The 12291-nt window shown below is 40.9% G+C and overlaps 1 protein-coding gene across 4 annotated transcripts in view; it reads left to right on the top strand.

Moving 5' to 3' along the window:
• CDYL (chromodomain Y like) overlaps nucleotides 1–12291 on the top strand; it is a 110780-nt gene that overhangs the window by 75479 nt on the left and 23010 nt on the right. Inside the window, exon 3 of one of the 4 annotated variants that reach the window (XM_056331004.1) lies at nucleotides 11145–11189. The exons of the other annotated variants lie outside the window; for them this stretch is intronic. Coding sequence (XP_056186979.1) covers nucleotides 11145–11189 — 45 coding nt within the window. The remainder of the gene's footprint in view (nucleotides 1–11144; nucleotides 11190–12291) is intronic. 4 annotated transcript variants of the gene reach the window in all.

Here is a 12291-nt window from a genome sequence, read left to right on the forward strand (position 1 = left end):
CTCTCCCAGCCTTTCCTCACCAGGGAGGTGCTCCAGCCCCCTCACCATCGCCATGGCCCTCCGCTGGCCCCTCCCCAGCAGTTCCCAGTCTCCCCTGAACTGGGGAGCCCAGCACTGGACCCAGCACTCCAGGTGCGGCCTCAGCAGGGCCGAGCAGCGGGGCAGGATCACCTCCCTCGACCTGCTGGCCACGCTCCTCCTCACGCACCCCAGGGTCCCGTGGGCCTTCTTGGCCACCAGGGCACACTGCTGGCCCACGGGCAACTGGCTGCCCACCAGCACTGCCAGGCCCTTCCCCGCAGAGCTGCCTCCCAGCCCTCAGCCCCAGCCCGTGCTGGTGCGCGGGGCTGTCCCTCCCCAGGGCAGGACCCTGCACGGGCCTTTGCTGAACCCCATGAGGTCCCTCTCACCAGCTCTCCGGCCTGCCCAGGCCTCGCTGAATGGCAGCGCAGCCTTCGGGTGGATCAGCCGCTCCTCCCAGCTCTGTATCGTCAGCGACTTGCTGAGGGCGCTTCTGCCCCTTCGTCCAGGTCACTGATGAGTCAGTTGGACAGGACCGGACCCAGCAGTGACCCCTGCGGAGCACCGCGAGCTGCAGGCCTCCAGCCAGGCTCTGCACCGCTGAGCACAGCCCCCTGAGCTCCGCCATTCCGCCAGTTCTCAGCCCACCTCGCTGTCCCTCAGCTAACCCACACTGCCTGCGCCCACCTGTGAGGGAGGTGCGGGAGACAGCGTCAAAAGCCTTGCTGAGGTCAAGGTAGGCAACATCCACCGCTCTCCCCTCACCTACCCAGCCAGTCATTCCATCACAGAAGGCTGTTAGGCTGGTCAGGCATGATTTCCCCTTGGCGAATCCAGGTTGACTGCTCCTGATAACCTTCTTTTCCTCCACATGCTTAGAGATGACCTCCAGGATGAGCTGTTCCGTCACCCCTGTAGTTTCCTGGGTCCTCCTTCTTGCCCTTTCTGAAGACTGGAGTGACATTGGCTTTCCTCCAGTCCTCAGGCACCTCTCCTGTCCTCCATGACTTTTCCAAGATGATGCAGAGTGGCTTAGCAGTAACATCTGCAGCTCCCTCAGCTCTCTGGGGTGCATCCCACCGGGGCCCGTGCATTTGTGAGTGTCAGGTTTGCTTAAGTGATCTCTAATGTGATCCGCCTTGACCAAGGGAAAGTCTTCCTTTCTCCAGGCTTTCTCTCTTGCCTCCAGGGTCTGGGAAACTGGATGGCCAGCCTTGGCAGAAAAGGCTGAAGCAAAGAAGGCATTCAGTAACTCTGACTTCTCTGTCCTTCATCACCAGGGCACCCACCTCATTCAGCAGCAGGACCACATTTTCTCTAGTCACCCTTTTCCTACTGATGTACTTGAAGAAGCCCTTTTTGCTGTCGTTGACATCCCTTATCAGATTTAATTCCAAATAATTACTTTACAATTGTTTTATGTATATTATTTATTTATTTATTATATAATGATTTGAAAGAATTGCTTTATAATTGTTCCAATAGTTTACCATACTCTGATCTTTCCATTAAAGTTAATATTTCTTCAAAAGTCTATTTTGTGTTTTTTTAAAAAAGTTAGATTTCACTTGTGAAGACATGGAGATGTGTTTTAGGGGCTTTTTGGAAGTCCTGGTGGGTGTTTTTTATTTGTCAGTTTATTCTTTTGCAGTAGAGGCAGATACTATGATACTGTCCTATGCTTATAGCTACTGAAACAAAAAAAAACCCTTATCTGATACCTCAATACTAAATTCAGATTTATCCTTTTTATTTCTCTGTACGTTATTTTTACACTTTCTATCTATCTGTTTTAGCTTTTCAATACAATCTCCATGGTAAGGTTTTACTTTTTGGTGCTGGTTGGTTGTCTGGTTTTTGCCCTTACTGTGTAACAGTTTTTCAGTTGCTATGAAGTGAAAAGGCATAGGGAACAGTAGCGGGATAGAAATGAATCTACAGATAATGTTTTAATCTTAAATTTCTAGCTTACTTGAAAGGATTTAAACAGTAAAACTCTGTAAGATGAGAAGGAACATTTCATAATAAGAGTGCCACAGGCTTCACCAAGTAAAAATTTCAATAAAACAACTCCTACTTTAAAAGCTTATTCCCCCAAATCTACCTAAGTTTCCTGAGCAGAAAATACTTGGGCTTCATCTGCTGATTACTGTCCCACAGCCCCCTTTCTTTGCCAGTTAATTTTACCGTGAAAGCCTACAGAAGGACGGTTTTTACATTGCTTTTTTGGTCTTCGTTCCATCTTTAAAATATTTGGATTCCTCTAGAATTTGAGTATTTGTGGTTGGTTTAGGAACTTTTTTTTTTCCCCGTCTTACAACTGTTGTTAGGCATTTTAAGTTGTGGAACAGATTAACAGCTAGAAGACAAATATTTTAAAGTTTAGAGGGTATTTATTTTCTTTGTCTGTGTATCTTTCTTTCAAAACATTGTACATTGTTATAAACCAAAGGAATTCCATAGACAAACAGTGACCAAATGTGTTTGCCTGAAATGCCCAGGATTCTGTTACATAAATTTTATTGCAGCTTTTACAGGCACAACAGAAGTAATATTCCATCTATTCTCCACTGCTGTAGTGGTTAGGACTACCATAATATTGATGCAGCCATAACATTGACATTCTTACCCTCTCATCTCTTAAGGTTATACAGTCTGGCTAGTGCATTCCAAGTTGCGCTGGCCCTTTTCACTCTTAAATTTCATGTTGATGTTCATGGACTACTCTTAAATGGGTTTTTCATTATTATTTATTTATGAAACTTCAGCACTTGGAACTTCCAGTAGGGATGTGAATACTTGCTTTGGATGACTGATTTTCACAATATATCAAGGTTGGGATAAATATATATATGTGGAGAAAGCATTCTGATTGTTCATGTCTGATTAGATTTCACTTTTGCTGTTTTATAGTAATACTTAAGAATATGTACTTTGTCATATTTTGTAAAAGAAAATAGGTCTTAATGTGGTCACATCGTTAAATTGACCAAGAAATGAGTCTTTGCCAAGAGATAAGAAAAGCAATTTTTGAAATATAGGTTATAGATGTAAATTAGATAAGACAATGTTAAATGATATTGATGAAGTTTAATACTAAAATCTACGTAGTAAAAGAATCAATTACACTGGCCAAAAAAATACAAAAATTGAATTAAACAATAATTGATACTCTTGAATCAGAAATGCAGCTTTGCTAAGAAGATGAGAAGGAGCAATTTTCAGTGCAAATTAACATGTTTTACTTTGATAGATAAAGGAACATCCTTTCCAGAAAGAAATTTTAAAACAAAATAAAAACAAACTCTTACATGGAATTTTTAGCGTGTGCGTATGTTCACACAGGCTAACTTTGAGTGGACAGCAGTGTTTAATGAATGGGTAGATTTCCGTTGAAAATGTAACAGGGAGTCATTGCTATATGTCATGTTTGTTGGGGCTGGATTTGTTTTTAGCCATCTTACTTGCAGTATTTAAACTTTGAGACAGCAATGAAATTTTATTGGCTTGCAGTTTTAGCTTTTTGGGAAGAAAAATCTATCATTGAAACTTAAACTTGTTACCAGAAGAATAAAGGAAAGGAAAAGGAAAGAAAAAAGTCAATAGCAGAAAGTTCTGTGGTGAATATTGGGCTTGCATCAGAGGAAATTATATGGAAGAAATGTATGGGTTGACAGGAATTCCCATATTCTGTCACACATTGCTCAGCAGTTTGCTTTCAGAATATCTTAACAGCCGAAGGAGGCATCGTCTGCGCCTCACACAAGCCTTTGTGCAGTGATTTGCAATTTAACAGAGCTTTCCTCTTTGTGTCAGAGATGCTATCATGTTAAAATCCATTCAGACTTGGCCACCTTTTAAGTTTTTCTAAAAATGTTTGTGTGCACACTCGGCAAAACCCCTCTTCGTTGTTTATCCATTACATTGCCTGAAGATCGCCCACACTGAGCATAGCGTGGCTTGCAAATGCCTGTGACAGCGCCTGCAAATGTTTCCCACTAACGATGCTAACAGCAGAGGAAGCAGTCTCCTTTTAAGTGAACTCATCTCCTCAGCATGGAAATACTGCACCCACTAGCTAGACTTCTTTAAAAAGATTTTTTAATTTTATTTTTTTAGGGGGAGTGAGTTGTGAAACCAGCTTCTTTTGTGTTGGAAGGACTGTGCGGGCTGCGGCGGGGACAGCTGAGGCTCGGTCTGGGCAGGCCAGGTGGGGAAGGGGCTGCTCACCAAATTACAACCAGCTGTGGCTGCCTCTGCTGGCACACAGCTAAAGACTCTTTCTGCTTCAACTCCCTTCCCCTCCGCCCCCTTCCTTCTTGACAAATTTCATCAGCCTTTTCTATCTTTCTGTAATGTAATTCAGTGCTTCACTGTAGAAGAGTGACTCTGTGCCCTTGCGGCATCCTTTCTGTGTCTGCCACCTCCTGCCTGCCAGCCTGGGACAGCAGCTGCAAACTGGTGCAGGGCCAAAAGCACTGCCAGGGTGGAAGACCCTCCTGCAACTCTTGTTCAGCTACTGAACGCTCTTCTGGCTCATGGTGATGTTTCCCTGACAAAGTATTGCTTGATTTAGGGGAAAAAAAGGAGGAACCTGAAAGCCCCTCAAGAGGGAACTGGCTCCCCTTCAGCTGAGACTGATGGAAAACCTGATTTCCTCCCTCCCCCGCCACCACCCCAATATGCTTTGGATGATTCGGTAACTTTCAGCATTCACAAATCTGGACAAAACAGACGGTTGCAAAACTGCTGTAGGTCCAAGAAAGGGAAAAAATACCCTCAGAAAGTAACTGTTATCCCCCCTCAATAAATGCAGTAAGCCAGGGCAACATCGTGCTCTTGAACTCTTTATGTCCGCTCTTGCTATTATTTTATCAGATCTTCCTGGCTCACCCACATCAGGGGAAAGGTGATTTTACTATGGTCCACGCTTAAATGCCAGTGATATCAGAGGAGTCAGACTGGCCTTACTTCTCTTGCTGCAACCTTTCCAAATTCTAGCTTAACACCAAGCATTGCAGAAGGTCATCTCAGAGAATGACTCCTGGAGTTGGCCATAAACTCCCTTGGGCAGTCCAAAAGGTATTGCACAAAGTTTATCCAATAATAGCATCCATATTTAATTTAGATAGTATTTTGGTTGTGCTGAAACCAAGGACATTAATGGTTTCCCCTGACGAATGACTGTTCGCGTTCCTTACCCTTGGAGAAAAGGGGATTGTCATTTTCAATCTGATCATTTAGAAGTTTCCTTACTACAGGCTATTTTTCTCATTACTATTTTGAAACTGTTAGAAGGCTATCATTTCTTGTACCCAGTCATAGAGTCTAGTCTCCTGATGGGGAAGTATTTTACAAATAATGTATAAAACAGGAGTAATTTTCACATCAATGAGGTCATTGCAGAAACAGAATGGAGACTCCAATCCATAGGAACATTCTTATGAAGACCTTACATTGCACGAGACCCTAAGCTTTACAAGCAGAAGTACAAGGACATTCTGGAGCTGTGGTTGTGGCTTCCCAAACAAATATTCAGGCATCTCCACAGCAGAGAATTTTCCCCCCCCAGGGTTCATTAAGGGACGCAGACAGATTGCTTCCCATCAGGACTGAAAGCAGCAGTTAGCTGAGAATCCGACTACTATTGTCCACAGTTTGCTAATCAGCACCTGGTACCTTTGGTCCAGCTACCTTTGTATTTGTATTCTAGCTTGTTGAAAAGCAATTGCCTTTAGGTAGAACAAAAAGGCGTAAATGCCACATTACGCAATCACATATGCATCACAGAATGCTAGGAAATAGGGCTAGAAGAAACCTTTGTCATCCAATCCATCCCCCTCCCCTCAGACTGCTCTGCAGATGCTCTTGTTGATTCAGTCAAATCGTGTTCACATGCAGGGGAATCCATCAGAGTCACTGGGAAACACCTGTAGCTCTGTGGTTAAAGCGTGTGCCAGTGAGTAAAAAGGCTAGTAGCTGTTGTGTCACTGTGCAGAAATAAAAGTGAGAAACTGCAAAATGGAGGTAGGTTCTCCCTGAGGGTCATCCGGTGGCGCAGAAGGTGGTTTAGGTAGTGGGCTGAAGTCAGGATACCATCTGCTTTTGTCAGTGCCCTTGGGATATCAGAAATACTGGTAATTCTAGCTAGTCAAGGCTGTAGGGGAAGAGTTTTAATATGGGGAGTTTTCAATGAAAATAATTCATGTGTCTCTGGAGATGCTTGGTTTTCTGTTGCGCTGTTTTTGCCTGTGAGGACTGCAAAATGGGGGATTTTCATTTTGCTTTGAGTCTAGGTTGAATTTACTTGTTACTGACTAATTTGGTTGCATCAGAACATTAAAGGACACTTGGGCATATGATTAGGTAAAATTGCAACACAGGGCAGTGGATGTATGTTATTTTAACTGGACCATACTGCAGCTCTTTTGTTTATGGGTCCTGGTTTTTTGCCTGGTTGTGTAGCATGACTGTACAGGGCAATCAGCACTTGCTCACTAGTGATCCTGTATGGTACAAATGTTTTGTGTTTTGTAGAGGAATCCTGACTTGGAGAATGGTTGTTCTGCAGTGTTTTTGGAAAGGCAATTATTGTGAAAGTAGTTGTTTTCAATAGCCTTGTGATCATTGACACGCAGTTCTTTTAAGTTAGCAAAGCAGAGTTGGATAATTGATAGAGCCTTTCAAAGAGTGATCTTGAAACAGCCTAGGCATTAATTCAAACTATTGGTTTCCCTTTACCACATGCAGGAAACATATTTCCAATCTTAGCATTTAAGATTAAACAATTTCTGGCTTTTAGCTAAACACATGGGACTAAAGTTACGATTAATTTTAAATCAACCTGTAGGATATAGTGCTGGGTTTGTTCAATTATAAGTTTCCTCAAGAATCTAGTGAGTTAAATACTGGATTAATGTTTGGAAACTTTATGTTTCTTATTTATCTTTGCTCCAATTAACATGAATAATACATATTTATGTTCATACAGCAAAAGAATTAAAACTACTGCTAGTAATAAGTACTATACTTACATTACTCCTGAATGGGTATGGGCAACTTTTCTTTTTTTTTTAACAATAGATATTGCCACAGAAGTAGAGCTTAGAGCAGGGAAGAGCAGAATCCTAACTTACAAATTAGTCCAATTTATTAAATACACATTTGACTTTATTTTGAAGCAGCTTCTTTATTTTGGTCAGAACAGTTTGAAAGATCTTACACAGAAGGAGTAAATCTGAAAGCAGAAGAGCCACCAGTGTCTCCAGTTTACAGAGCCAAAATCCACTTGATTGCTTCCTATTTCATGGTCATCATCATATTTGGGTTTTGTATGTTAAGGGAACATACATAAGCTAGATGAAAAGGAAGAGGAAATTTTAAACTTTAAACCTTAGCCAGCCTAAAAGAGAAAGAAATGCATTGCTTGCTGGCTGGTATGCACAGAGCAATGCATGGTGAAAGACTTGCCTTTGGAAAGGAGCAGTTGTGAGAGAACCACGCAGAGCAGCATGGTGTGAGTCTCTCTCTGAAAACAAGCTCTTCTGTGGGCTGGTAAAGATAGAATTACTTGGGTTGGAAAGGACCTTTAAGATCATCCAGTCCGACTGTTAACCCAGCACTGCCAAGTCCACCACTAAATCATGTCCCTCAGCACCACCACATCTGCATGTCTTAAATGATGGGCAACGCATCATGGCATGGAGGAGGAATGTGTTTTGACATGAAGTCTACTATTTACTGTAGCTGTTGGTTTAGGAAAAAAAACGCCTTCCCAACAGCTTTAGAGGCTGTATCAGTTGTACTGTTTTCTGTGTCCTTCAAAAAGCTGACAAAACTCGGCAACTAAACAATCCCAAATTGGCTTTTTGAGTACGTATTGCACTAATGTAACTCTCAGAAATGTCAGGGCACTCTCTAACAACATTTTCCAGGGGCTTTAGTGGAGCACTTGTTGGACTGGTTTGTGGAGCCTCATCTTGAACGTTAGTCTCCTTTCCTATTCCACGCAGTTTACTCTAGAATTTATTACAGTCAAAACTCATGCTGCTGGGACCGTGCTGGACCTAGCAGGCAGGGAAGTCCCTGCTTGTGAGGAGGAGGTGATGCATAGTCACGCTTCTCTGACTGTCCCCGTTCATCCCACTGCAGACTGGCAGGCTCAGCGGCTGTGTGGCTTTACCTCCCACCGCCCGCTCCAGCTCGTGCCTCAGCAGGGCATCCTGCCCGCTTCTGATGCCATTTTCTTTTCTGTGACATTTCTCATTGCTTTGCTCTCCAGGTAAGCATTGATAAACTACAAATTGATGGCAGCAATGAAGTGTGCTATATTCCCTTGCAGATACCTGCAACCGTTTTTTTTTTCTCATGTTTTTTCTGTTTGGGAAAGTTTAGTTTACATCTCAGGGGTGTTTTCTACAGTATAAAGAAACTAGTGCACAGATCAGTTCTAAACTACAAGTCACCTTACGGTTGCAAAAGTAGTTCATAATCTCAGTGTTTATTGTAAGCACGTAATTGAAATATTAAAAGACAGATTCACAGCAGGTGGGTTTTTTTAAAATGCTTTAGATTGTAGAGCATGAAAGAGTACGTAGCACTACAGTGGGACCTGTTCTCTGAGGACTCCAATTCTGCCTGTTTCCTATGCAGATAAATCAGTATGTTGTAGCTTATTTCACAATACTGGGACTCAATCTCATAATTAAATGGTTTGCGTGAGGAAATACCTACTCTTTTTCTGTAATTGTTATCTGCTAGTCAGTATATTATTTAAACTGGAGAGAAATGTGTTGCTGTTGTCCTTAGACAAGCTTTTCATGTTGCTCTCCGTGTTCCTGTCCCCTTGTCACCACCCCCTCCCCAGACATTCTTGCCTCCCTGCTTGGTCAGCGGCAGCAACGCTCAGGGACTGATCAAGCTGAAAGCTAACCCAGTGCACCCAGCATAGATGTTTGGCTTGTTCCTGCTGTTAAATTAATTTTGTCAGGTTTTGTGGGGTTTTTTTGGCATGTCTTCATTTGTTTATGTCAGTTTATTACTCATTTCTTACTACTTAGTCATAAGTTGATATTTCTGTCCAAATAATGAGCCCAGAGTAGGAAAACACTAATACTTTTGCCCAGATACTCTGCTGTAGTTGAACTAAAGTTAATGTTTTTCGTAAACTTGATTTAGGATTCCAGTTGTCTTAAGTCTGGGAAAGTCAGAAGGGGTCGAAACACTGATGATGGTAAACAGTCTTAAACTGGAATTTGGTTTAACTTTGGAAACTCTTGTGGAATTGTTCAGCGGGTGTATCAGTGGAGGGAGGGAAGGTATTAAGGAACCCAGCTGCCTTGTTTCTGGGTTAGACAGAAATAACTGTGATAAGTGACTTGTTTCTGGTCTGACAGACTATATAGGGGAGAAACTGCAGTGAAGGGAAACAAATCTTAATTTGCATGTTATGTAAACTACATTGGTACTTAAATGCTGATAAGGAATTCAGTATGTGCTGCTTGCCCAGATCATGGCTCATGGAAGCTCCTTGGCTGATTTTCCTGAACTTGCTACGTGGAGTGCCAGTCTGCTGGCAAAGCAATCAAGCCCAAGGACAGATGTGCAGCGGACTTCTTCCCCCTTGTAGCAGGGGTGAACTTAGCTAATAGGTTTTCAGTGTTGGTCTGATCTCAGCCAGCATATCATCATGCTGCTGCTTGCTTGTAGTCTCTTACCTGGTTCGAAAGAAACGGGAAGGGCTGCGGTGGGAAGGAGAGGAAAATGTTAACTTTTTTCTTTTTTTAAACAAAACACAACATTGATTCTCTTATAAATTTCAGTAAGCATGTAATTTTGTTAAAGAATTAATGGAAAAGATTCTACTGCAGCATGTTTGTTAAGTACAATGGTTCAAAAGAACACCTTGAAGATCAATTCCTTTGAGGTATTAATTTAACTGAGCTGTGGGGGAAAACATCTGATGGTGTGGTATCTTCTGTGATGTAGCTATATTGGAAAAATCATATACCATAGTAATTAAAAATGGACAAGGTGTTTGGGTTTGTAAATAACCAATATGTTGGTGTATAGATAATAACAGAATAGAAAACTATAACCAGTATTTTTGTTTCAGTTAACCTTATGGCAACATACTAGTGATACAGCAACGTATTCTGGGATCAAATGGAGATGCGGAGTTTATTAGAACTCTGTATATCATAGAGTGACCCTAAAATCTTTGTTGTTAAGAGCTTCCGCTTTTTGACATCAATAGAAACTTCCACATTTTAGGATCTTTTAAAGTAAAATTAATTTTAGATAGAAAAAAAATACTTTTTGATGTATTTCCAACTTTGCATCGCTAAGAATAGTTCTATGTATACAGCTTCAATACTGAGCAAAATAGGATTGCTCCTGTGTTGAGATATTATTTTAAAATCCTGAAATTTACATTTGATGTAAGTATATATGATATGGAGGCTTCTGATGCATGTTCTGTAATGGTATGAAACTGCAAAATATTGGTAAAATATATCTTGTAAGAAGATTTAATGTCTCTGCAGTATCCATTATAGCTCTCCTGAGTATTGCTTTGGATATCCAGCAGGTTTTAATTGGAAGGACACTTCTGAAACACGACTTTGTAAGCAGTGTTGTTTACAAACAGAATTAAACTGCAGAGGTTTAAGGCTTCTTTTTTTTTCTTTTAAGTTTTTTTCCAACTCTGTCTGAAACTACATCAATACAAATTTTAGTACTCACAGTACCTTCCAAATTGGCTAGTCTTTAAGCAAGCAAATCTCAGAGGTATTTTACTTACTATGAAACATTTCCCATATAGACTTATCACATTTGTCTCTTTCTTTTTTTTTTTTTTGTTTTTTAATACTGTTAGCAATCTCGCCATGTTCAAGCCTTTTAGTTGTCATTTGTTAATGTCTTTTCTGGTCTTTTATGGCATGCTGGTTTTCCCACTAATATTTTAACTGACTTTGTACTTTACACTACATTTCACTCTTATTTTTGGTCTAATTCTCCTTTTTTTATAACACTGGAAAAATAATTTATGTTTAGCATCTGTAACTATGATAACTTTAGAGTTTTACTTTGCGTTTCTAATACCCGTTCTTTATCTGTTTTAGCATCTCCCTGTATTCTTCCCAGTGTTCTTTACTTCCTATTTTCTTGTAAGTATAGCATATTCTATTTTCCCCTCAGTTCCTATTGACCTGTTTAACCATGTGGAGTTAACTGAAGCTACATCTCACCCCTGAAGAAAATAATTCAATTACTGTATAAGTTTAGCTCCATTTATACATCCTCTCCTTATGACTGGGGTATCTTGCTATTTGTATGAAGTATTTAATGCAAAATCTTTTTACATGACACATTTATCTAAAATTGCACAGTGTTCATCTTGGTAGAAATTAAATTTAAATTCCATTTGCCAATACTGTCCTGTTTCTATTTTCTTCATTCTGTTTATTTAGTGGTTGGAATCTGACTTGAACAGGTGGGTTCCTGGCAGGTTTCAGGAAACAACCAGTCATGTAATTAGTCTATTATTTTGTGTCATCTATGACATGCTTTAAATGGTTTCCAAATTAAAATTGAGCTCACAATTGTGACTAGTTATGTACTAGTCCCATTATTTTTGTGTACATGATCTTTGCTTTACTCAATAGTAATTCTTCTTTTATGTAGTGACTTCCTCTGATATTTTTGGTTTCTCTGTGTGTTCTTAATGGATTGTTTCCTAAGGCAACTTTCAGCATTTTGGGTGCCTGCTGTATCTAAAGATGTTTGGAGCCTGTCACCCATGAACCACCTCTTAGTAAATTTAAGTCCAGGCACGGCTGTACAGACTTGCAGCTGAACAGCTGAGGCTCCAGTGCTGGAGTTCAGAATTGTAGCAATTGGAGGTTTTCTTCTTCACTTCTTTTCCCCTGCTTTCTCGAATTATCAGGTTATGGACCCAACTCTTTCCGTGCACCTGCAGTGATAATATTTTTTTTAAAAAATCTACAAATTGACTCTTGAACTGTGATCACACCAGTATGACTCCTGTGAAAAGATGTGCTCCTACCTCCATATCTAAGTAGCCAAATAAACGTTACTTACCTATTGCCAGCTATACAAGCTATAAAATTCTCTCTGAGGCCACTGCACACTTTGATCGGTGTAAAACATTGGATATGATACACTTCGTACTTTGGTTTTATGTAGCAACAAGCATTATGGTACTTAACTAAGCCTCCCTTGGTTTTGGCACAGTTGAGAGCAGTTGCG

This window comes from Falco biarmicus, chromosome 3, assembly GCF_023638135.1.
Source record: "Falco biarmicus isolate bFalBia1 chromosome 3, bFalBia1.pri, whole genome shotgun sequence".
Taxonomy (NCBI): Eukaryota; Metazoa; Chordata; class Aves; order Falconiformes; family Falconidae; genus Falco; species Falco biarmicus.